Source organism: Sinocyclocheilus rhinocerous, unplaced genomic scaffold, assembly GCF_001515625.1.
Source record: "Sinocyclocheilus rhinocerous isolate Xijiao unplaced genomic scaffold, SAMN03320098_v1.1 scaffold797, whole genome shotgun sequence".
In the NCBI taxonomy this organism is placed as follows: Eukaryota; Metazoa; Chordata; class Actinopteri; order Cypriniformes; family Cyprinidae; genus Sinocyclocheilus; species Sinocyclocheilus rhinocerous.
This window is the reverse complement of record NW_015632978.1, coordinates 1,076,483-1,100,941: the sequence shown is the minus strand read 5'-3', so window position 1 is coordinate 1,100,941 and position 24,459 is coordinate 1,076,483. Positions and strand designations below refer to the sequence as shown.

General features: G+C 36.6%; 1 protein-coding gene across 5 annotated transcripts in view; it reads left to right on the top strand.

Moving 5' to 3' along the window:
• The window catches only part of LOC107743107 (uncharacterized), a 23,474-nt gene extending 12,086 nt beyond the window's left edge, over positions 1 to 11,388 (top strand). For 3 of the 5 annotated variants that reach the window (XM_016556224.1, XM_016556223.1, XM_016556222.1), the window contains 10 exons: positions 2,587 to 2,666; positions 2,765 to 2,805; positions 4,183 to 4,239; positions 4,402 to 4,437; positions 4,664 to 4,702; positions 5,655 to 5,837; positions 5,952 to 6,227; positions 6,796 to 6,876; positions 7,909 to 8,157; positions 10,490 to 11,388. In XM_016556224.1, the coding sequence (XP_016411710.1) occupies positions 2,587 to 2,666; positions 2,765 to 2,805; positions 4,183 to 4,239; positions 4,402 to 4,437; positions 4,664 to 4,702; positions 5,655 to 5,837; positions 5,952 to 6,227; positions 6,796 to 6,876; positions 7,909 to 8,157; positions 10,490 to 10,957 (1,510 nt within the window). In that variant the 3' untranslated portion in view covers positions 10,958 to 11,388. The remainder of the gene's footprint in view (positions 1 to 2,586; positions 2,667 to 2,764; positions 2,806 to 4,182; positions 4,240 to 4,401; positions 4,438 to 4,663; positions 4,703 to 5,654; positions 5,838 to 5,951; positions 6,228 to 6,795; positions 6,877 to 7,908; positions 8,158 to 10,489) is intronic. The other 2 variants (XM_016556226.1, XM_016556225.1) reach the window with 2 other exon arrangements.
• Positions 11,389 to 24,459: the final 13,071 nt, after the last annotated feature.

Below are 24,459 nucleotides of genomic sequence, written 5' to 3'. Positions count from 1 at the left end.
TACGCCTATAGTATATTGTTGGTGTAAAAAAACGAGCTGCTTTTATCCGCCATGTTAATCAGTAATTTTACACATGATAAAAACGTGCACTTAATTTGCTTGGAAAATACTTGCGAATACGGCAGTCTTAAAAAACGTACAGTAGCCCAGCATAATAATAATTTGTCTATAGGTACATCCCCAGTTACCTTGTTCTGTTTAGCCTATACAGTTTGTTTTATTCTATATAAGGGAATTCATTTAATTTTATTTAAACTGTTCGTTAATTAAAATGTGTGATGCTGTTATTGAAAGTATGCTACCGTGTTCTTTATTTATTACAGTTCGTTGAACTTCGTTCATTTATTTTTCGTTCTTCTTTTATTTAAATAGCCTACCCTTTACAGTGTCAGTAATTACTGTGCTGCTAATTTCTGATTTGGGAGTGATTTGTTTGTGAGAAAAATGTTAGGCTACCTTATTAAAAGTATTGCTCTTAACAGACCTGTGTGTTTTGTATCACTAGTGCAGTGTCCATTCTCGGAGCATATAAGCCCTGCCCGCGTGAGGCGCGCCGCTTCCGTAGTTGTAGTTTATTAAAAGTTTATTAATTCTGAACGTGTTGCGTGTCCATATTACACCAAAATGCGACACTGCACTCCATTGGGTCCGCAGCAACACACCCGCCACGTGTGAAGTCGATTGGATTAACGGTTCTCGACATAATAAAAATGCAAACAGACAGACAGACACACAGAGATTCCTGTCTTTATTAGAGAGAAGAATATGTTCAGCCCCCTCCCTCCGAAGCTTCGAATATTCGGTGTTGATTACTACTGAAGCTTCGAAGCTCAAAAAATGGTATTCGGACCAGCCCTAGTTTGCAGGCCTGTAACTCAAATAGTATTAAAGATATCTTAATGCCCTTTTAGATATTGGATCTTAACAAACGTCTCTTTTGGCATCTTAATTTTTAAGGCCCTATGTAGTTCAGTTCCAGAGATAATGGAATTTCAATATGGCTCCAGGAGAAAATCAATAAATTGTACACATTTTCAGTGCTCAAAAACCAAATGTGGGTCACTTTGCAAAAATATGATAATTATTTTCTTTTAAAGAGGAATGTATGAAGAACAAATAATGTTGAAACTAGAAATGTATCTCGTTTCCTTCTCTCAAAACAACTGCTTTGAACATACCTGTCTGAGTGCCATAAGTATTCATACCTGTCTGAGTGTCGTAAGTATTCTTTTTCCAAAGTTTGTGTGCCTATAACTCAAGAAGTCTTAAAGATATCAAAATATAGTTTTAGATTCTAGTTCTTAATAAACTCTTCTTTTGGAATCTTTATTTTCAAGGTTCTGTATCATTCAGTCCCAGAGATATGGGTACCTCAATGAGGCCCCATATTCAGACTTGTGTATAATACCCATTTTAAGTGTTTGAAAACCAAATGTTGGTCACTATACATGTTTCTTTCTTCAGAATAAATATTAGCAAAATCAAAAATTTGAGTTGACACGGAATGACCCTAATATCTTTCTCCTTATTTTTGTCGTTTTCCAATATAAATATCTAAACATCCTTAAATGAAGATACATTTACTTGGGATGCAAATTAAAGAAGTTATGTCTTGTTTTCTGAGAAGCAAAATTAACAAAACTTGTTTTCCCCTTGAATTAAGTAGATTTTTCTGAGCCCATTGGCAGGTATTTATTCTTGTTTTAATCTTAAACTCAATTTTGATCAGACATTTACACTGGAAAATAAGACAAAAATACTGAGGGTGAAAATGTTTTTTTTTTTTTGCAGTTTGATCAGATGGTGCATTAAAATTATTTCCATATTTTAGGGTATAGGTTCTAGGTTGGGAGGAGAGATATTCTGCAAGTGTTAATAAGCAGTTGTTTTTGTAAAATGAATTAAATAATGAACAGTATTGGGGAAAGTTACTTTTAAAAGTAACTCATTACAATATTGCGTAACTCTCAACGCAGGGACAGGAGAAGTGTCAGTGAATAAAACAAAGTAATCCGCGTTACTTATTTAAAAAAGTAACTAAATATTTTCTTGTACATTTAAAAGTAATGCTTTACTTAACTAGTTACTTAAAGTAATTTGATTACTTGTAATGTGTAACCCCCAACACTGGCAGTGAATATATGGTTAAAGTAGTGTTTTCAACTTTAAGGTTGAGGAGTTGTGAATACAACTCATTTTGTGCACCCTTGATATTTACTTTTAGAGAACTTATTGACATATACTCCCTTCAATTTATTCTTAAAGGGGTCATATGATGCGATTTCATTTTTTCCTTTCAATCAGAGCACACCTCGCTTTTCAGACCGATTAGTTTTGTAAAAATCGACGCGTTTCAAAAAGGCGGGGCATAGAGGAGAAACAATAATGTACAGTATGTGGAAAATAATGTGTTTTTTTAACTTTAAACCGCATAAACACATTTCATTACACCAAATACACAAAATAATGTTCTTTTTAGCAGCATCATATGACCCCTTTAAAATTTTCTTTACTTGGTCTAAAAAAAAGGTCTCAAAAAGTCTTAAATTTACCTTCATAAAATCAAAGTTGTTTGTCTTTCTTTAGTAAATGTGAAAGCTGTGGCGGCCCATTTTCTGCTCAGAAGATCGGAGACACATTGTGCTACAGATGCTACAGGACTAAACGTATGGGAATTTGTAATTACACTCTTCATTTCAGCAAACAGCAGAGGATAAGTTTGATGTTTGTGTGATTTGTGTTGTCTGATTTCTCGTTTCTGCAGCAGAGAAGAAGCACTCTCCTCCAAATATTGTGTTTAGGAAGGTATGTACCATTAAATAGTCATCGCAAGAGCTGTCAGGCCTGCTTTTCCTTACTTTCTGTCACTGATTCTTAAGGCTGGGATAAAACCGGAAGTTCATCTGCCAAACATAATTTTGGATTCATCTGTTAAACAAGATCAGCGGTATTGATCTATGTTTTGATCCTGCTTCCTCTGTTTTTTTTCCATCTTTGAATGTCACCAACAGATAAAAATAATGTCTTCTGTCATGTATCATATATACTGACACTCGACTTTGATAGATGAATCAATTGAAAGTATATGACAGTTTTAAACTGATTTTTAGGTCTATCTGTTGGAGAAATGCAACATCTGACACCGTGTTGACAAAATTGTTTTGTGTCACACATGTATTAAATGCAGTACACATTTTCTGTTTTTGATATAGTAGTAATGTTTCTTTAAATATCCCAATTTTGTTTTTTTAAAGTTTAGTATATGCATACGCAGGGTTCGAAAAATTTCAAAATCCCAGGTACTCTTCAGATTTTGGTAGCTCTAAAATTAATTTAACTAGCCCAAATAAAAAAAGACTTTTTTTTTTTTTTTTTTTTAATATAGAAAATCAGATAGGAGTTTAAATGTCAATCAAAAATATTTTCAATACACAAATATCAACAAATATGAAGGAAGGAATTTTATTTCACTATTTACAGGGTATCTGCAGAATTTGTTTACAATAAATTTAAGACTATTTATGACCCAGTTTAAGAGCTGCACAAGTAAAATGAACACAGTATGAGTGGGGTTGGACAATGTCTGTGGTAACATACAGTATTGAGCCATAAAATTACATGATTTACAGTTCAGATACAGGTTTTCACAAAAACAAAAATCTTATACAACAGCATTTCAGCCTTTAGACCATTTTTATGAAAAGGGATACATCAAGTCTATAAATTGTCAATTTAAAACGTATAAATATTACTGTCTTAATTGTTTCGATTTTTAGAAGGCACATTAACTTCTTTCTCATTTACAACTCTATGTTTGCTGCGTAAAAACATGAGTTGATATTTGCATTGATCAGACCATAATCACAAAGAAAGGCTTATTGGAAATGCAAATTAATTTAGGAGCGCTGAAATATTGCGGTTTCCCCGGTAACGGCTGTACACAAAGTAGCTCCGCGCTTATAAATGCTGCTTTATGAGGAATTATAGGTAAAATGAAATTAAAATGCCAACGATACGTTTCTGAGGACAGTCGGTTCCCTTCAGATACATTCAAATAAAGACATCCGCGCCGCGTTTTGACTTGAAACATGCAGTGCTCATATTTTTTCAATGGCATCATTGCCTTTTGAAGTTTAATCCAGCAGTATCGTGACTCTAGTCTTTCCGCTTATTATTTTCAAGGTGGGGCAGGATCAGTGGGAGGTTGGGAAAACAAAACATCCAAGAAAACAAATGCTGGTAATAATAATCATATAACATAATATGGACACATTGATAACATTTTTAGGCTGACACATGAAACTGCAGCATACACAAAAGCATTGCCAAAGATCATCAAATAATCTGTCAGTAGCTGAACTACTTCACACCATTAACATAATGTCACTCTGTCTCCTGCAGAAACAACATCCCAAATGCAAGAAAATTGTAAAAACGGTGAGTGTACATGCTTTATGTAGCTAAATCATTTTTTTCCCCCCTCATCTATTGCATACTTCAAGCCTTTACAATTTAAATCAGTTCAGTGTATAACTATCCATTTATGAGACTGGTGGATTCAGTTTGTGCTGCTTATAGTGCAGACATTACACACTTCACCACTGTTGCAACATATTCAGTGCTTGAAATACTGATCCAGGTTTTTGTTGTATGTGTTTTTTAGGATTTTGTCCCTGATGGTGACGACGATGAGGATGACTGGGTGAGTGATTCAGCATCTCTAACCTCTAACCTCTTGTAGACAATCTTCCACATGTGTTCTTCTGTCATCTGATTGATAGTTCATACCGTTTTAGCAAGTGAGGGGCCTTTTAGTATAATTGTAAAAATGTCAATTTTCAAGTTGTGATAGACTTTTTTATATCTTTTATGATATCTGCTGAAAATCTTTGTAGAATTTAATAAACTAGATGTAAGGTTATTAGTAATATTGGGTTTACTTGATTAACCATACATCAATTTCTAAGAAAAATCATGTTAAAATGTGAGTATGAAATATGATCATCAAGCTTTTGAGGAACGTTTATTTGTCTCTCAGTCATCATTGTATTGGATTATATGTTTCCCCTCACAGCAAACATTACAGAACTTTGATCATAAAAATAACTAAGCATTTAGGCTAAATATCATCTAACTATGACATTATTGCAAGATATAGAGCGACAGCTGATATTTATCTGCATTTTATGTAAGTAGTCTGCTATACTGTTATAAGATCTCCTTGATTTATATTCCAAGCTACCAGAATTTCATATAAATATCAGCAATTGCACCAAATTGCATATTTTTGTTCTATGAGCTCCATATTGATATATAAAACCTTAAAAGCCTGATGTATCCGCTTTTGATACTTGGAAAAAAAATTGTGCATTTTATTAACACATGCGTATTTTTTTTTTTTTTTTTGGCTAAAGGCTCAATAAACTGTTCCATTTCAAAAAAATATAATTTTCTGACTATTATCAGCTGATTTAATATGTCAGACTTTACATGGTTAAAACATACAGTATTATGAATTGGACATGGAATATTCTTTTCCTGGTTATTGCTGAAGTCATAAAACCACTTTGTTTTGTTTTTAAGGTCTACTCACATCTAACAATCGTTATTAATGGGGAAAAAAACAAATTTTCTCTGTCTACTCTTGATTTCAGGCGGCAAAGAAACGCAATCGCAGGATGTGCCGGCAGTGTGATGCGTGTCTTCGTGAAGACGACTGTGGCAAATGCGACTTCTGCATGGACAAGCCCAAGTTTGGTGGCAGTAACAAGAAAAGGCAGAAATGTCGCTTACGTCAGTGCAAGTTTCAGTCAAAGCTTCATGGTCAAAGAGCAAATGTACGTATTTATGTGATTAACATCTAATGGCATCACTCAAGAGTAAGGTTATCACCTGACCACATATGCAAGATGCATTTGGCAAGATGTTTCTTGTTTTCTTGTATCATGCAGGGAATGCTAAATCCATCCCTTCCACGAAGAAGGAAAAATGTGAAGCCCAAGCTCAAGAGACGTGGGAGACCAAGAAAAAGGAAATTCGGAAGCAATCCCTGGGAGGATGAGGACGAAGTGTCTGTAAAGGATGATGATGAAGAAGACTTGAGGCATTATAAGATGAATGGCAGGAAGGGAGGAAGGAGGAAATGGAATTACACTTTTAAGGAAGATGAAGAAGATGCGTTCGTTGAGGCCGTGATTGATGATGACGAACCGTCCATCACGGAGGAGGTTTCTGATTTTTAAATGTTGCACAACCAGTCACTAAAACAGTGTAGTTTTATGCTGCTTTGACCTCGAGACGGAATTACCAGAATTACAAGCTCACAGCTCTTAGCTGTTAAACTAAATTATTAGTTTCTACGGGATAGCGAAATGGGTCCATGTGCTAATTTGTTGTTGATGACGGTAAATTTTCTCACTACATTCATTCACAAGTAACTGCTTGTGTAGGGACACGTAAGGGCATAGAACTGTGGCTATAATAAAATGCCATTATAGAAATGTGTGTTGAAACTGCCCCCATTTTGGTCACATGGCATCACAACGGTCAAGTAAGAGATGTCAGAGCTGCCATTAATTTCACAACTTGTTTCCAGCTTGTGGATATGGGATTAACAATGAAGTTAATGGTTTTTATGAGTTGTCAGTAATATGGTTATTTCGATATGAGGAGATTGCAGCATTACACCAAAGTCACCATCAACCATGTAATTCAATCCAGAAATATGAATTAATTTTCATGAATGTATTTAATGTTATATTATCTTGCTGAGTGTTTTGTTAACTATTTTTATAGGATCCTGATATTTTGGGCAGTGAGAGGTCAGTGATGGTGTCTAATGAGATGTACTCAAACACCTCTGGACTCAGTGCTCAGGTAAGTTTTTCTACATCATTTTCTAGCCTTGGTTCTGAAATTAGTTTCATAGGCATTAACAAATCTAGAATAAAGAGTTACAAGCCTTAAAATAAACAAACTAGAAACACTTTTATTTAAAAATAAGAAACGGAATGAGTACTTGTATTTACATTTTATGCATTTGGCAGGTGTTTTTTTACATATTAGGACTGCATGATTTGGGAAGAAAGAAATGTTGTGATTTTTCTGATAAAAATTTCAGTTATATTTAAAAAAATATAACACAAATCCAGGTTTGCTGTGCTTGTTTGTAGGGCTGCACAATTTGGCCAAAATGTTTTTACAATACTACTATTAATGGTTGTCTTAAAATGTTTGTTTTTAAACATTAACCCAATTTTATTTTAACGAGGAACTGCAGGGGAGCCCTTAAAGCGGTAACGCTTTACAATAAGGTTATGAAACCTGTGTATGAAAGAGCTTCTGTGCTGCTATTGGTCAACGTTAGCAATGTGACAGAACTCGTCGTGGACGACGGGAAAAAAATTAAACATGCTGGTCTTTCTGTCGGGATGTCGTGAAGCATCGCAGACGTGGAATCAGTTGTCGTCCACTATGACACACTACACGTGCTGAAACGATGGAATCTTGCTCCCCGACACCCATTGTCGTTTACGAATCCCCACGACACCCTACGTCAAGCAAATCATGGCAAAATCGGGCTAAAATCGTGTAGTCTGAACCGGGCATTAGTTAACATTAATTAATATAAGTACAACTGTTCATTGTTAATTCATGTTAGCTGAGGTCCATTCATTAACATTAACAGAAAAAAAAACTTTGGATTTTAATAATGTAAAGGTTGCCATTATTATGAACTGAGAGAAATAAATGCTTTACAAGTATTTTTCATTGTTAGTTCAGGTTAACTTCTTACGGTCTTTTTTTTCAGCCAGTCAGCAGTTTTTCCAGAGGAAGTTCAATTTTGCTACATCCAGTTATGTATGGTTTGTGTTGGTGGCCATTGAAAGGGGATATTGTGTTTCACAGGGATTATACTACAACGTGTCAGGCGTGCCGGCAGCACCTCATATGCTTGGATCAGTACCTCTGTGTAGCAGCAATCCAGTGGCGATGGGTGAGGTTATCAGCTCTCTGCCGATGGGGGACGATGTGACTCAGAACGGTTTTCTTCAGATTGAGATGGTGAGAGTGGGTTCACCACCATCACATTACACAGAAGAACCTCAGAACACAGAACAGCATGTGTCAGAATCTCAACTGGAGCCCACGCCGGTGGTGAGTCTGGATTCACTGCTACTGAAAACAGTACTGTTCAAAGGTTTTAATGGCTTTTAAAGTCTCTTCTGCTCCCCAATGCTGCATTTATTTGATCAAAAATCCAGTAAAAACAATAATATTGTGAAATGTTATTACAATTTGAAATAATTTTATATTTGAATATATTTTAAAACGTAATTTATTCCAATGATGCGAAGCTGAATTTTCAGCATCATTACTCTAGTCTTCAGTGATCCTTAATATGCTGATTTGCTGCTCAAGAAACATTTCTTAAAGGGGTCATACGATGCTTTTTTAAAGATCATTATTTTGTGTATTTGGTGTAAGATGAATAGAAAGTAAAAAAAACAGCATTTATTTGAAATAGAAATTATTTGTAACATTATAAAAGTCTTTACTGTCCATTTTGATCAGTTGCATGCATGTTTGCTGAACGAATGTATTAATTTCTTTCATTAATTCCTATAATTTTAATTAATTTATTATTTTGATACCTTACATTTGAATTATTTTTTATTACATTTTATCACTTTAATTTCTATAAATAATTCTTTAAATATTACTGACTCATTTTTTACAGTATTATTTTTTATTATTTAATTTATATATATATATATATATATATATTTTATTTTTCCTTTCTTTGCATATACAGCCTTTTATTTTCAGACAAACTTGAACATCATTATATAGCAAAATATCTAAGTGACATTTATTTTAAAGCACAAGCACACTTTCAAGTAAACTATTTCACAAAAAGGAGGTTTTATTTATTATCTATTCATTTAATAAAAGGACTATGCATTTTTGTCACTGTGTTTATAAGCAGGGGTGCACATAAGTGGTCCGCAGGTCCGCATGTGTGACCAAAATTTAAAATGTGCTGTATAAATAAGTTCTGACAGCGCATTTGCGTACCGACATAGATGACAGCTGTTAATGCACAATTACCATTTTAGATCGACAAACTGTACTGTATAAGATTTCTATTCAAATTGAAAGCATAAATCTAGGCTACCAGCTGCCGTTTTCAAAGCACAATGCAAATCCGTGCACACTCTAATGGCTAAAATTGCCCACAATCCATTGCGCTTTGGCGAAGGATTCGGTCCAGAACTACAAACCCGAATAAAACGCGTTAGAAAAACTACAAACATGGCGGATGCGCGCATAGGTAGAGAGGTTTACAAAAAGGGGTTTGAGTTACTAATATTCAACATTTATCCTGGTAAAAAAATTTTCTTTATTGTTATATTTCATCTGCAACAGGAATGTGAACTTTTATAAACATCCATTTGGTCGTTAACTTTTAAATGCATCATTATGCAGAAAATATGAGCAGAGTTCTCCGCATGAAAGACCCGCGACTGGCAGATAAACAAGCTACTTCTTTTCTCTCCAGTACAGTAGGAAGTGAAGTTAAATGAAATGAAATGAAATGTGGAGGATGTTAACTGTGACAAGATGATTGACAGGCCAGTTTACAGTGACGGTGCGTGTAACAGGTGACACAGAGCGGTCCTTTAAAGACGCAATTGTGTGATGTAGTATGTCCCAAAGCTTCCCTACTCTTCTACTACACACTCAAAAGCGTGTGCTTTTTCTTCACCAAAAGAGTACATACTTTAAGGACGTAGTATAAGTAGGCACATTAGGACACAGCATATGTCACTCTATGTGCAGTGTGAGGACCAAACCAAATCACCAGGTTCTCTTATGAGAACCAGGCTGAAAAACTTATGTGCACCCCTGTTTATTAGTGGATCATCTTCATAGTTGATGTGATTTTTTTTTTTTTTTTTTTTACACCTTTGGTTATTCTTATACCTTTGTAAACTTGAGAACTCACCTCATACATCCACTAAAAATCACCCGTTCATATTTTCTTTCCTGATATTTTTTTATACTCTTTTGGTTTTATGGTTTGATATTTTTTGTTATCGTATACAGTGAAATTCAGACATTTTTTTAAGTGCCCAAAAGTGTCTAAATCAGGGGTGTCAAACTCAGTTCCTGGAGGGCCGGAGCCCTGCAGAGTTTAGTTCCAGCCCTGCTCCAACACACAAAACATGTCGTTTTCAAATAAGCCTGAAGGACTTGATTAGTTGGATCAGGTGTGTTTAATTAGGGTTGAATCTAAACTCTGCAGGGCTCCGGCCCTCCAGGAACTGAGTTTGACACCCCTGGTCTAAATCGTCCGTTGTATACTTAAAAAAAAAAAATAAAATCCTCGAACCCTTATTGATTATGATGCTTTTAAGATGCCTTCAGCGCAGTCAACAGCTACCAACCATGTCACACCATGCAAATGTCACGTCTGCTTTCGTAGATCACTCAGATCTTCAGTCTGGCGGGAGGAGAGAACGACTGCGACCGAGACCAAGGCCTGATGGAGCTGTTCACTTCCCTAGGCCAGACCGTGCTGCCCGCTCACTGGGTGGGCGTCATGGCCAAAGGCCCCGTCCTCCAGCTCCTGCAGTGCTCCAAACTCTCCACCATGGCTGACACGGTGGTCCAGATCGAGAAGGGATTCTTCTACCAGGTCAGCGTTCAGAACCAGCCTCTGCTGCTGATGCACGCCGTCTACTCGCGCCACCCCACCTGCCTCGAGACAGTCGATGACGTGGTGTCTCTCTTGCTGGACTTGGAGGGGCTGGGAGTGTGTCAGGGCTACCAGAACTTCCACGTGGGTTCGCCGTGGGAGCCCAGAATGAGCGTGCGAGCGGCTCTGTGCGATTTGCTCATTCCCAAGGACGAGGAACAGTGTCCGAAATGCACACAGCCTGTGGAGGGTTGAACGGAGAATTTACACGGAGAACGTTTTTGAACATCTGTAAGTAGTTCGAGAGACTCTTCCACCAGTTCTTATAGTGCAGTCAGAGCTGTTTCTGACCTCATGATGAATCAACATCTAAAATGGTGCTTCTTTTTTTTCTTTTCTTTTTAGAAGTTAGTGACACAACCTTCGAAAAAGGACTCGCGAAACACTTGAGTTTTTCCAAAATCCCTTCTTTTCCAAAGAATTTTGGAAGGAATCCCTTCGGTTGGGATTAGGACATAAATACATTCAGTTCTCATTTCAACTACCTCTCAATCATTTTATGGACCAATTTAAACCTTAAACCAACCAGGTGCCCTTATTGTAGTTTATTGTAAGGTTACTGTAGGACGATGAAATGCATAGAAGCTTGTTTCCGCCATGGGATAAAAAAATAAAAAAGGTAATTACAACTTTTTGTTGTGCATATATCATGTGCATATATCATAATTCAGATGATTTTTCTTGTAATTGCAAGATATAAAAGCAGAATTGCAAGATATAAACTCAAAATACGGAGAAGTCCGAATTGTGGAATATAAACTCGCTATTGCAAGAAAATAGAATTGTGGCGGAAACAATAAAACAGAATTGTGAGATGTAAACTCAGAATTTAGAGTGAAAATGAATTCCGAGATGTAAACTTGGAATTGCAAGGAAGAACATTAGAATTCTGAGTTAGTCTCTCAATTCTGATGGGAAAAAAAGGCTGAATTGTGAGAAAGTCACAGTTACGTATTAATTTTTTTGTTGTGTGGCAAGAACGGGCTTCCTGTTTCTGTGTTCTGAACTGCCTTTGTTGTGCTAAATTTGGGGTTGTACGTTCAAACTTAAAGTTGTTTGAAGTCAATTTTAAACCAAAATCATTCAACCTTTAAAAATCGTCTGTTTTTTATTTATTTATATATACTGTATTTAATTTTTACCCCAAAGCAAGCACACTATCTTTCATAATGTGTGGTTTTACGTCTTTTTTTTTTACCAGGATTCTCATCACGTGAGTATTTTTATGCAACGGAAGATGCACTCTGGTCTTTTTTTGTCCTGTTGGTAATCACACCTGCTTTCATGTGACTGAATTGTGTTACGCATGATAAAGTGCAACCAATGGCACAGCAATCCGCAGTGCATCTGTGTGCATTTTTGCTGTTGTGTGTATTATTCCCAGCCTACAGTAGACATCCGACCGGAGGACATTTCACTGATCGGCCTTTATACGGTTTACCTATATTGTAATTCTGCCTAGGAGATGAATCAATGCAGTTAACATTTGACTATTTTTATTTCAGTGCACCGTTTTGTTTTTCATTCCTGAATGATTTGAATTAAAATGTTTAAAGCTGAATTTTTTTTAAACCTCTACCCCTGGAGATCTGTACAAAATAAGCTGTAAAATATACATAATAGTCTGAAATTATTTATAAATAGAGGATGCAAGCTAGAGGTGTTTCTGAGGGCATCTCTGTATTGTAAATCCTATCTTGCTCTTTTGATCTGTTTAACCATGAGTTCAGTTTTTGAAAAGCTGTAAAGTAAGATTTTTATGAAGGGTGCATAAAATAAAGGTTTCTTTTTTCGTATATACAGACAATTCTTTTTTTTTTTTTTTTTTTTTTGTCTTAAGTGACAATCAAAATCATTTTTGATCCATGATGTAATGCAGGGGTTTTCAAACCATTAGTCCATGAAAAATTTAGGAAGGACAAAAAAAAAAAGATTTTGTATTATGTATTTTATTTTGATGTGGTAACTTGCAATTAATTATGATTTAATGTGATGTATTTACTGAATTTGACTTGTCCGAATTTATGATAATTCAGCTGACAGCATTTGTAATAGTAAGACATTAAAATTTGAAGTACATTTTAATTTAGTTAAAAAAACGAATGTCAAGGACATGCTGTACAAAGCGGTATATAAATATAAATTCAGATTGAATTGAAAATGTTTATGCATCCAGGAGTTCTCTAATATTGAGTTAACAAACATGTATTAGATATGCTCTCAACTTACGTACATTTCCAGAACAATTTTTAATCATTTGTTTTGGCTTTAGTACAGTGGTGAAATAAAATGCAATTATTTATTCAAAAACTACATGTATAATATAATGCTTGATGTTTTTGTCTCTCAGTATAATTTGGTCTTTATGCATGAAAATATACAGGAGGCTTTATATTTTGGGAAAAGTTTCCTAGCAACAGGATGATCATATTATTTGAAACCCCTGATGTAAGTATCGTTCTTTGTCTTTTCAAGAGTATTCCACCAGAGGGACTCATTCTCTTAATTTAGCGGCGGGCGCGTGTAGATAACAGCAGATACTTATGAATGGATCATTTTGAGGCGACACTTGTCTTTTCTTCTTTCTTCAAAGACTTTACAGTTTCTACTATGGAAGACAAAAATGTATATTTCTATATTTGCTGTGACTCTTGGGGACACCTGCAGTCAGTTCCTATGGGTTAAGCAGCGAGAGAGAGACCCATTCATAGCGTTGTGCATTGATCTGAATGAGCTGCTTTGTTTCCATACGGAAGTGAGAGGAAAGTGACCCCAGTGGCCTTCCGTCTGATATCAGGCTTTCGCATTCAGTCACATATTATATTCTTATATTCATATCCTCCTATTTTAGCGTGTGTGCTTTCAGCGGATCTGCCAGTTACAGAGTGAGCGAAGTCTGTCAAATATAGAAAACTGCATTAAAAGAGGCTCGATTTTATCATTTCATTGTTACGTTTTCTTATTCTTTTAAATTATTTTGTATTATGACGTCAGCTTTTGAATTTTTGTGCAGGATTTCAGGCCCCTGTTGAGGACGGAAACCATTAACAAATCAAACTCAAGCAGAGATATTGAATGGGAAGCTGATTTATCCACCGATTCATAATCTCCAACAAGGCTTTATGGATTATGGCTGCGGTTTAACCCTTGAGATGCCAGAGAAGGGTCAGTAATCAGGCATCAAGCTAAGAATTAATAACACAGCCGATGCATAACAATTTACAGTTTCATTGTGCTATTTTGACATCTCTGTTTCTGTAGGAACGTTATTATATATATATGATGATAAAGCAGCGTTTGTAAGCGCAGTGCTGCTTTGTGTACAGCGTTACCGGAGAAACCGCAATTTTTACCGCTCCAAAAGCGGCACCTAGTGGCAAAGAATGAATTTGCATTTTCATTCAGACCAACAAGTGGGCGGCAATATGCTAATGTTTCATGTTGACCTCAACATGAAGTGGCTTGGGATTCGTTTTTAAAACGACTAGTTTCAATGATTCAAAGTCGACTCTTTCTTTTGAGTGACAATAACTTTATACACGGTGCACTTTCAGATTTAAAACTTTTTCAGGATGTTTTAATTTACTTAGAGCTATGTTACACACTGCATGAAAGGTAATTTTCAATAATCCATAATAGGGCAGTTTAATAATTTCTTAAATGTAATAAATTATTCAGAAATGTGTGTGTGTATGTATATATATATATATATATATATATATAGGCATATTTTATAATATGATGGTTTTTATTTAAATATTGGTTTAATTCAGTAAAATAAAGAATAAAAGGTTTTTGTATACATGTTATATATTTATATAGACAGATAGATATTCACTATATATTTGTTTTCCAGTGTTTCCAGTACTGTGGCACTGAACGGGTTAAACGAGACACAAGCCACTAAATGTGGATGAAATGTGATTGGTTTGGTCCCTGTGTGTAGATCAAGTCAGGATAAAATCTCCAGCCCTTGCAGATGGAGGGTGTAGAGGGGCTGGCATTACAGCATGCTGTGTAAACACAGGGGTGTGTGTTGAAGAACAGGCGATGATTATGATGAGCAGGGATCGATGAGCAGAAGACAGTCATGCAGCTCGATGAAGGACTAAAGACGCTCTGGAGATGCTCGTGAGATGATGCAGAGGGACGCACGTGGATGGCAGAGACTCCAGCATCCTCTCAGGTATTTAGAAACGGGCCGATAAAGATGCAGATGTTGTGGTCGCGAGGCGCTTCGACTGAACAGCTGCATTGATCGGATGTTGCATTGAGGAGCTGCTCTGTTTGCATGCAGCACATGGTCTGCAGTGCAAAACAAACACGTTTGAGAATGAATTCCGCGACAGTGTGCTGTTATTTACACACGCGCTGTGTGAAGAAATGTAAAGTTTTATTGGTTTGCGTGCGTTATTTCGGCAGCAAGGTCTGAATTTGTGAATGTTTTCAGTACTTATGCAGTTGACATTTATATTGTGGCTCTGGTTTTTAAGTGATTTTTAATTCATATATAAATAAAAATCTTTATCTTTTAACACATTCTTATCGTGCTGTATAAAGTCTGACCACTGATCTCAGTGCGGTTGGCAGTGTTTGGAGCTGTGAGTGTCCTCGCCCAGATTTACGCGCAGGATCAGGTGCATTAATGGGGTCACACACATGCACCTCAGCGCGTTAATTGTTGTGCTAATTAATAGTAGTTGTGTTTACTCATTATGTTAATGTGCTAGAGTAAAAGTGTAACTTGATGTGTGCAGTTTTTGGACACGGACAAGCGTGGGAATGTTCCGTTGCTCCTGTGCGGAGACTTGGGCGTGTTCAATTTTCATCCGCACTTACTTTTCAGCGTTCATGTTTTTTTCGCCAGGCCATGGTTATTAAATCTTGCAGACTCCATTCAAACTTTATTTTTGAAGATCATTTCAGTCGCTGTCTATTATTATTATTATTTTGTAAACTATAGCCTATGTAGTTTTGTGATTGGCAGATAGCCTAAGCATTGTGCATATGATAAGTTATTTTTGTAATTTTACATTTGGCTATTTCAGAGTCTTCTGTTGACATTTTTTGTGCATATTAAATTGAGACTGGTCTTTATTTGATTCAAGAACATAATTAGGCATATTGATACAAGGGCTTAGAATTTAGAGAGGCTTGACATGTCCCTAACGACTAATTGTCCCCATAGCAATAAGTTTGATCAAACAATTAAATACGTGTGTCTGTAGCCACTAATACAATCAGACACAACAATAATTTCTCAAATATTTATTACAATAGCCTATACTGATAAATTTAACATTCATTTCAATAGTATGAGATGACTGGATGCTTTCAACCCTATTGAACTGTCACCAACTGAACTGCAGTGGTCTATTTAGTGAATCAAGATAAAAACTCAATCATAATGCACAATGTTTCCATTTAGCTAACATATTCTGAGGTGCAGCTAGTCATCTTAATGGAGTGTTTTCACTAGTTACCTGAATATGTTCGTAGATTTGGGTTGGATTTTATCTTTGGAATGGAAAAATAACTTGACTCTTCTGTAGTTACATCGTGTACTAAGACTGACGGAAAATGAAAAGCTGCGATTTTAATAACTTCCAATAAGCCTATTTTCAGGCGCTGCTTAATATCATTGCGCCATCAGATTCAATGATCTATGCTAAGCTACAGCTAAAAGTGCTACCGCCAGACCCGGAGATCGGCTGAATCGATTAGAAAACGGTAAAACTCAACTGTTTAACTCTAGGGGAGTTGGAAAATGAGCCTGTTTTCAAAAATAGTGGAGTGTTCCTTTAAAACTCACTTCTATCATTCAGTTAAAGCGATTCACTAGCAAACACTAGATCAAAAGAGCCATTCATTTACGAATTGCGACATCCCTTGTAGTTATTTTAAAAAGCACGTATAGCGCTTTTCAAAACTCCGAAGCAGTTAAACTATTGCGTCTCAAAATATGATTAAGGTTGGGACTTCAAAGCACGTATCGCGAATCATGAATCTTTTGATTTAGATAGGAATTCGGGGCGGGTCTGAAGTCCCGATCTGAAATGAGGGTTCGCGAATCAATATTAAGATCGGGACTATGGAGTGCAGATTGCGAATCATTGGATAGGAACGGAGCGGAATTCGTGAATCATTTGATTCATATCGGAGCATGGATCGAGAATCATTTGATTGAGATCGGGACTTCGGAGCGGGTTCACAAATCATTTAATTTAGACTGGAACTTCACGTATCGCAAATCTTTTGATTTAGATCGAAACATCGGAGCGGGTTCATGAATCTTTTGATTCAGATCGGAACTTCGGAGCTGTTCCTGAATCATTTCGCGAATTGAATGATTCATTATTAAGATCGGAACCATAAGGAAGGCGGATCTGGAATCATTTAATTTAGATTTGAACTTTGGAGCGGGTTCGCGAATCTTTTGATTCAGATCAGGACTTCAGAGCGCGTATCGCTAATCTTTTTTCTGATTTTTAAAATTTTTTATTAAACGGTACAAAACATCAAACCTTAAAGGCGGTACAGTTATAAAAACGAAAGAAAGAAAGAAAGAATTATACACAAATACAAATCCCTTGAGAAAAAAAATGAACCGTGGTTTTACTATAGCAGCCTAAAAGTTAACCATGTTTTTTTATAGCCACAATTTTACTACAAAAACCGCTATATGGTTAGTGTAGCAAAACCATGGTTAATTTGTGGTTACCATGGTATAGTAACCATGTTTTTTTTTTTTTTCACCCTCAACACAGGTTGAATATAGAGATGCAGTTTTTTCACTGCGGACTGACAGAACTTCTGATAGTTTCCATAAACTTGTCTAGATCAAAAGAGAGGTTTAGAGCCAGGTTTATGTATGTGAAATCTGTTTAACCATTTTATTCAAAGGTTTGTATAATGTTGTATAATGGTGACTTTTGACTCACCCAAGTGACTTTCACTAAAAATTATTTTTTCACTGATTGATTTAGTGACCCTTTCTATCATACAGTATTTGTATTATGATATTACATTGCAGAACAGTGATGAACGAGTGCTAGGAGTGAGTGGGTCTAAACCTAAACTTTACCACTACTCTTTGGCTTTCTTGCAAGTACTGCTATTTGCTCCTGGAAATATAATTTTAAACAATTCCCAGCTGTGAGTTTAAAGTTCCTCATTGAAACTAAATGTGAATGTTCTTTGTACAAAATTGCAAGCATTTGCACATATTTGTGAAAATATCTGGAAGCTGTTTTGCTGGATCACTCTCATATCAGTGATAACCCAGTTAAAAGATTTCAGAAATGAAATCTGAAACTAAACACTCAACTGTATATATGAAACATACAATTAGACCTGATGTTTCTCCAAGATATTTTGCCACACTTTTATGATGCAAACACTCACTGTAACATAAATATTTGAAGTCTCTCTCCTTCTCAGATCTCTAAAACACTGCCATGTGAAAGTAATATTATCACTAAAGCTCTAATACATCATGACTCGCTCTTTAGCTGGAGGAGCCAAGGAGCCAAAATCTTAGCCTATTATCCTCTTTACAGATCATAAGTGTAATCAGAGGATTATGCTGAACTGCAGAGAAAGAGAGCAGCTCTGAATGTGCAAACTGGGTTACGCCGCTGTAGGGGTAAAAAGGTCTTGCTGAGTATAATTTTGCTAACCTATATTAAAAGGAGCACTCACACTAATCTGTCTCTTCATGGCCTTATGAGAGGGTGTGTGTGGATCTGTGGAGCTGGTGAACTGATTATGTGGGCCAAACGCGTGGGTGAGGTCTGGCAGAGGTCTGGTTTTAGCTCCGGTTTTGTGTTGGGATGGGTTATTTGGTGTATGTTTGGCTAATCTAGCACAGAGGATGCTGGAGGCTTTCAAGGACAGGTGGATTTCCAAAAATGGGGCATTTAAATGAAGCCGTGTGAGGATACAAGGAGAACAGACAAGAATTCTCTGGAGAAAAAGTTGATGCTTGCCTGTGCAAATCTCTCAGGAACAGTGCTGACATGTTCTGGGTGATTGCCAGGGTGTTGTTATGCGGTTGCTGGGAGTTTTCTAGGTGGTTTCTAGGGTGTTGCTATGCTGTTGCTAGGAGTGTTCTGGGTGGTTGCCAGGGTGTTGCTATGCCATTGCATGAGTGTTCAGGGTGGTTTCTAGGGTATTGCTATGCCATTGCTAGGAGTGTTTTGGGTGGTTGCCAGGTTGTTGCTATGCTGTTGCTGGGAGTGTTCTGGGTGGTTTTTAGGGTGTTGCTATGCTGTTGCTAGGAGTGTTCATGGTGGTTTCTAGTGTGTTGCTATGCCATTGTATGAGTTTTCAGTGTTGTTTCTAGGGTGTTGCTATGCCATTGCTAGAGTGTTCTGGGTGTGTTGCCAGGGTGTTGCTATGCCATTGCTAGGAGTGTTCAGACCAGGTGTTGCTATGCCGTTGCTAGGAGTATTCAGGGTGGTTTCTAGGGTGTTGCTGTGCTGTTGCTAGGAGTGTTCTGAGTGGTTACTAGGGTGTTGCTATGTCATTGCTAGGAGTGTTCAGGCTGGGTGTTGCTATGCTGTTGCTAGGAGTATTCAGGGTGGTTTCTAGGCTGTTGCTATGCTGTTGCTGGGAGTGTTCTGGGTGGTTGCCAGGGTGTTGCTATGCCATTGCATGAGTGTTCAGAGTGGTTTCTAGGGTGTTGCTATGCCATTGCTAGGAGTGTTTTGGGTGGTTTCCAGAGTGTTGCTATGCTGCTGCTGGGAGTGTTCTGGGTGGTTTCTAGGGTGTTTCTATGCTGTTGCTAGGAGTGTTCAGGGTGGTTTCTGGGGTGTTGCTATGCCATTGTATGAGTGTTCAGTGTTGTCTCTAGGGTGTTGCTATGCCATTGCATGAGTGTTCAGGGTTGTTTCTTGGGTGTTGCTCTTCAGGATTGTTTCTAGGGTGTTGCTGTGCCATTGCTAGGAGTGTTCAGGGTAGTTTCTAGGGTGGTGCTAAGCCATTGCTGGGAGTGTTCAGGGTGGTTTCTAGGGTGTTGCTATGCCATTGCTAGAGTGTTCTGGGTGTGTTGCCAGGGTGTTGCTATGCCATTGCTAGGGTGTTCTGGGTGTGTTGCCAGGGTGTTGTTATGCCGTTGCTAGAGTGTTCCGAGTGATTGTCACAGTGTTGCTATCTTGTTGCTAGGAGTGTTGAACCTTATTGTAAAGTGTTAAGGTGTAACGTAAATCTTACACGGTCAGTTTTCTTTTGCTGAGCCAATTAGTTAAAAATGAATTAATGGCACAGACATTTGAAGAAAACCCTATCTCCACCACATCAGCAAAGTTTAAGCATGTTAACGTGATAGTTTGCCCAAAAATAAAAATACTGGCATCATTTACTCACGCTATTGTCATTCCAAACATCTATGTCTTTCTTCATTGACTTTCATTCTTCAAAATATCCCTTTTTGTTCCACAGAAGAAAGAAATTCATACTGTTTCAGCATTTGCATTTACATTAACTGTTTCTGACTTAAGACTTAGGGTTAATGGTTTGTTTAAATCCCTAACACTAAGAGCAACAGGAAAAGTGATGCTTGCCTTAACACTTATGTCTAAGAGAAACAGAAAAAAGACACTATAGACAGACTAATAAAAGTTAAAAGTAGAGATCAGAGGTGAGGAGAGAAAGCGTTTGTGTGTGGAGTATAATTGCAGCAGTCTCAACCTCTCATTGTCTAATTATACATTCAGAGCAGAGCAGAGCAGCTTGTGTTACTGGAGGCTCAGGGAATATTTTCAACAGAGTCTAAATCAAAGTGGCCTCTATCCCTATCTCATCCATTTCCTAGCCTACACACGGGCCAGGATGTGCTATAGGAAAGAGTGTGGGTTGCTTTGTGCATAATAAAGAGTTTCCTAAAGTGAAGGTGTGTAGCTTAGCACTTAGAAAATGTGGTTTCAAAATCCCTAGAGGTCAAACTACAAGGACGCACAAGGACTTTTAAAGGAATAGTTCACCCAAAAATGAAAATTTCCTGAAACTTTACATATCCCCAGGCCATTCAAGATGTAAATTTGTTTCTTTATCAGATCCGATTTGGAGAAATGTAACATTACATCACTTGCTCACCAATGGTTCCTCTGCAGTGATTGGGTGCCGTCAGAATGAGAGTCCAAACAGCTGATAAAAACATCACAATAATCCACACAACTCCAATCCATCAACTGATGTCTAGTGAAGCCAAAAGCTGCATCTTTAAAAGAAACTAGTGCATCATTAAAGTGTTTTTAACTTTAAACCATTGTGTCTGGTCAAGATACGACTCCATAATCCATACTAGCACTTCCTAAAGTATAAAAGTCCATCTCTGTTGTCCTCTCACATCAAAATCCACCAACATATATGTGTTGAACAGAACTGTTTTCTTGCAAACATTGCTTGATCTGTGCATATTTCTCTCCTGATTCAGAAAAGACAACTTTTTCACCGAAGAAAGCAATATTATGGTTAGAGGACTTGTATTTTAGCCCGATGCAATAGTTTGAAGTTAAAAACATATTAATTATGAATTTGTTTCTTACAAACATGCAGCTTTTTGCTTCACAAGACATAATTGATGGACTAGAGTGGTGTGGATTATTGTGATGTTTTTATCAGCTGTTTCGAATCTCATTCTGACGGCACCCATTCACTGCAGAGGATCCACTGGTGAGCAAGTGATGTAATGCTGCATTTCTCCAAATTTGTTCCAATGAAGAAACAAACTCAGCTACATCTTGGATGGCCTGAGGGTGAGTAAATTTTCTGCACATTTTCATTTTTGGGAGAACTATGCCTTTAACAAACCCCATAACCCGAGTGGAGCCTCTAGAGATGTGTAATGTTTGCCCGCTCAAGAGGTTTGGGGTAGATAAGGACTTGCAGTGGCGTTCACAACATCAGCGCCAGGGTGTCAGTGACAGAGCTTGGTCAACACTCAATCTGTGTCTCTTGCTCTGGGCTCAGTTTAATGAGTTTGTAATCACTCTCATGTCAGAAGGATGCTTGTGCCCTGGAGGCTTGGATGGTGTCGGAGCGCTGGAATTCATTCTGCTGAGACTCACGCTGTGCTGCTGCGCTGTTATTGAAATATGAAGGCTTATGAGTGATCTGAAAAGAAAAGAACACCTAAACCCCACAAAGGTTATGAAACGAATTACACAAATATTTGTCATACCTTCCAAAGAACAATAAATACACCTTTGGTCTCCTGTGAGCTTGAGAGAAAGAGAGAGGTATGGTAATGTTAAACAGCTCTAGGGAATCGGACAGTATGAAAACAGGTCGTGCTGATCCAAGAAACCTCATACAGAAAGTAGATTATCAGTTAGAAATGGATGAGATCTGCTTTCCTAATTCCGGTTGTTTCAAGTGATGGTGGTGGAAGATGCTGTTTTTATCTTTCAGAAATTAAACATAACTTATAAAGTAGAGCATTTTAATGTGATACAGTTCATGACATTGTCTTTAGTCAGGGTGGAGGGCATGTTCGTTCATTCATTCATTCATTCTTTCATGCTTTCTACCTTTATTTATTTATCGATTTGTTTGTTCCCTTTACTATTTATTTATTTATGAATGACTTCTACCTTTTTGTTTATGTTTATTTATTTAAAATGCCTTCTACGTTATTTGTTTGTTCTTGAACCTTTTTTAAATCTTTAAATTATTTTATTTATATATTTGTTGTTTATTTAAATATGCTTTCTACCTTGTTTATTTTGTTTGTTAACTCTATCATTTATTTATTTATTTATTCATTCATTCATTCTTCCTTTTTTATTTGTTTGTTTGTTCGTGCGAAGTGATAGTTCACCTAAAATGTAAATTTTTCACACAAAATTAGTGGAATGAAGATCGTTTGAATTTTTCTTTTAATATTTTGAACGTTTTGTATGAAAATGTTATGCTGTTTCTGTCCATGCAGTGAAAGTCAATAGGGTCCAATAAAAAAAAATCTTTTATGTGCTGTCTTGTTCAAGAAAGAAAGAAATCCACGCAGGTTCGAATAACATGAGGGTGCATTAATGAAAACTGAATTTTAAATTTGAGCTCAACTATCCCTTTAACATCAATGAAAAAATAAAACAAGGCTGTGATAGACAAACGTAATGTCTGTTAAGTGGGTTTTACTTTACTCTTGTGTGGTGTTGATTGTTTAGCCAGCAAAACGTTGAAAATAGGCCTTTAAAAATGTACAAAATACAGCCTTGTTTTCATTCACATCAAATTAAATATGATGTCAACACTATGGAGATCAAGAGATAAAGTTCATATTTACGCTAAATCTCAATCAACAGATGTAAAACATCTTTGCTGATATTGATTGCTCATCTTAATCTTTTAAACCGGTGTGATGAGCTTGACACCAACTAAATACGTCAAACGGATTTACACAGACATATAAGATCCTCTTAGACTGTGGAAACATACATGAATATCAATGCTGTGAGATGAATTATTAATGAGGCTGGTGTGTACTTGGCGTAAAATCACTTGCCTTGCCTTACATACATATATATTCAGTCTTATTAGCTGATAAGTGGCAATAATATTAAACTAGGTCAGAATAAATGTAGATTTCTCTTGAAAAAAGACCCTGTTATCTTTTAAAGGAGACCTCAAACAATGCATCAAATTATTTCAAGAACAAATCTCTGAGCTATTGCTTGCTATACGCATTTATTTTGTAGTTATTACTGTATGTCAACAATTGTATCATTTGTGTCTAAGGAGAAACATTTGAGGCAGTGTTATTACTTAATCCACAACTGAGAACTCCATTAACAGCCTCTGAGAAATGAAACTGTCCTGAAACTATGATCAATGAATCTTCATTTGTTCTGAGCTTTAGTAATGAACAATGTTTCAGCGACTATTTGGCTACAGGTTTGCTTTTAGTAAGGTGAGAAGTATTTTTTTCCGCTGTCAGTAATCTGTTGTGAAATACTAGAGTCCAAACACTGATGCAGCTCTGTTGTCTAACTGCTGTTTTAGGGGATCAGCTGATGGATGTGTGTGTATAGAGTTTAGAAGATTAGTGGCTTTCAAGGGCTTTTCCCACGTCCTCTAGAGCATTAACTCCTGGAAGGACAGAGCTGTGCCTCAAAACCTGCCACTTAACTTCAGCTGTTTGGGTTACAAGGGGTTTGAAGCTGGTTTTCACCCCACTATTAGCTAAAGCTCACTGAAGTTCTACAGATGAGAGCCACACACCTGAATGCACAGCCATTATAACAATATATAATTAAATGTATATATAAATATAAATGTGCACACACGCACACTTATACATAAATATATGAGCATTTCTGTGTTAAATATGTAATTTACATATAATTACATAATTACATATAATTAACAAATTATACATAATTTGCATTGAAATTATATTTTATGTATGTGTGTATAAATAAATAAAAAAGTTAATTAATTACTTTATACAGTATAGATAGATTTTTAGTGCTATATATATATAAAAAGATTTTTTTAGTGCTATATATAAAAAAATATACTACACGGGGATAGGAGAAAGTATTTAAACATAGAAAATCATGCAAATTTCATGCTTAATTGAGTAATGAGTAATGCACACTAGCATGCATGTAATGTGCGGGTCAAAATGGTTTGTGTTCCTTTTTAAATTCATGTATTTTGCACTTAAAGGACGACAAGAGTCCTTTCAGAGTACT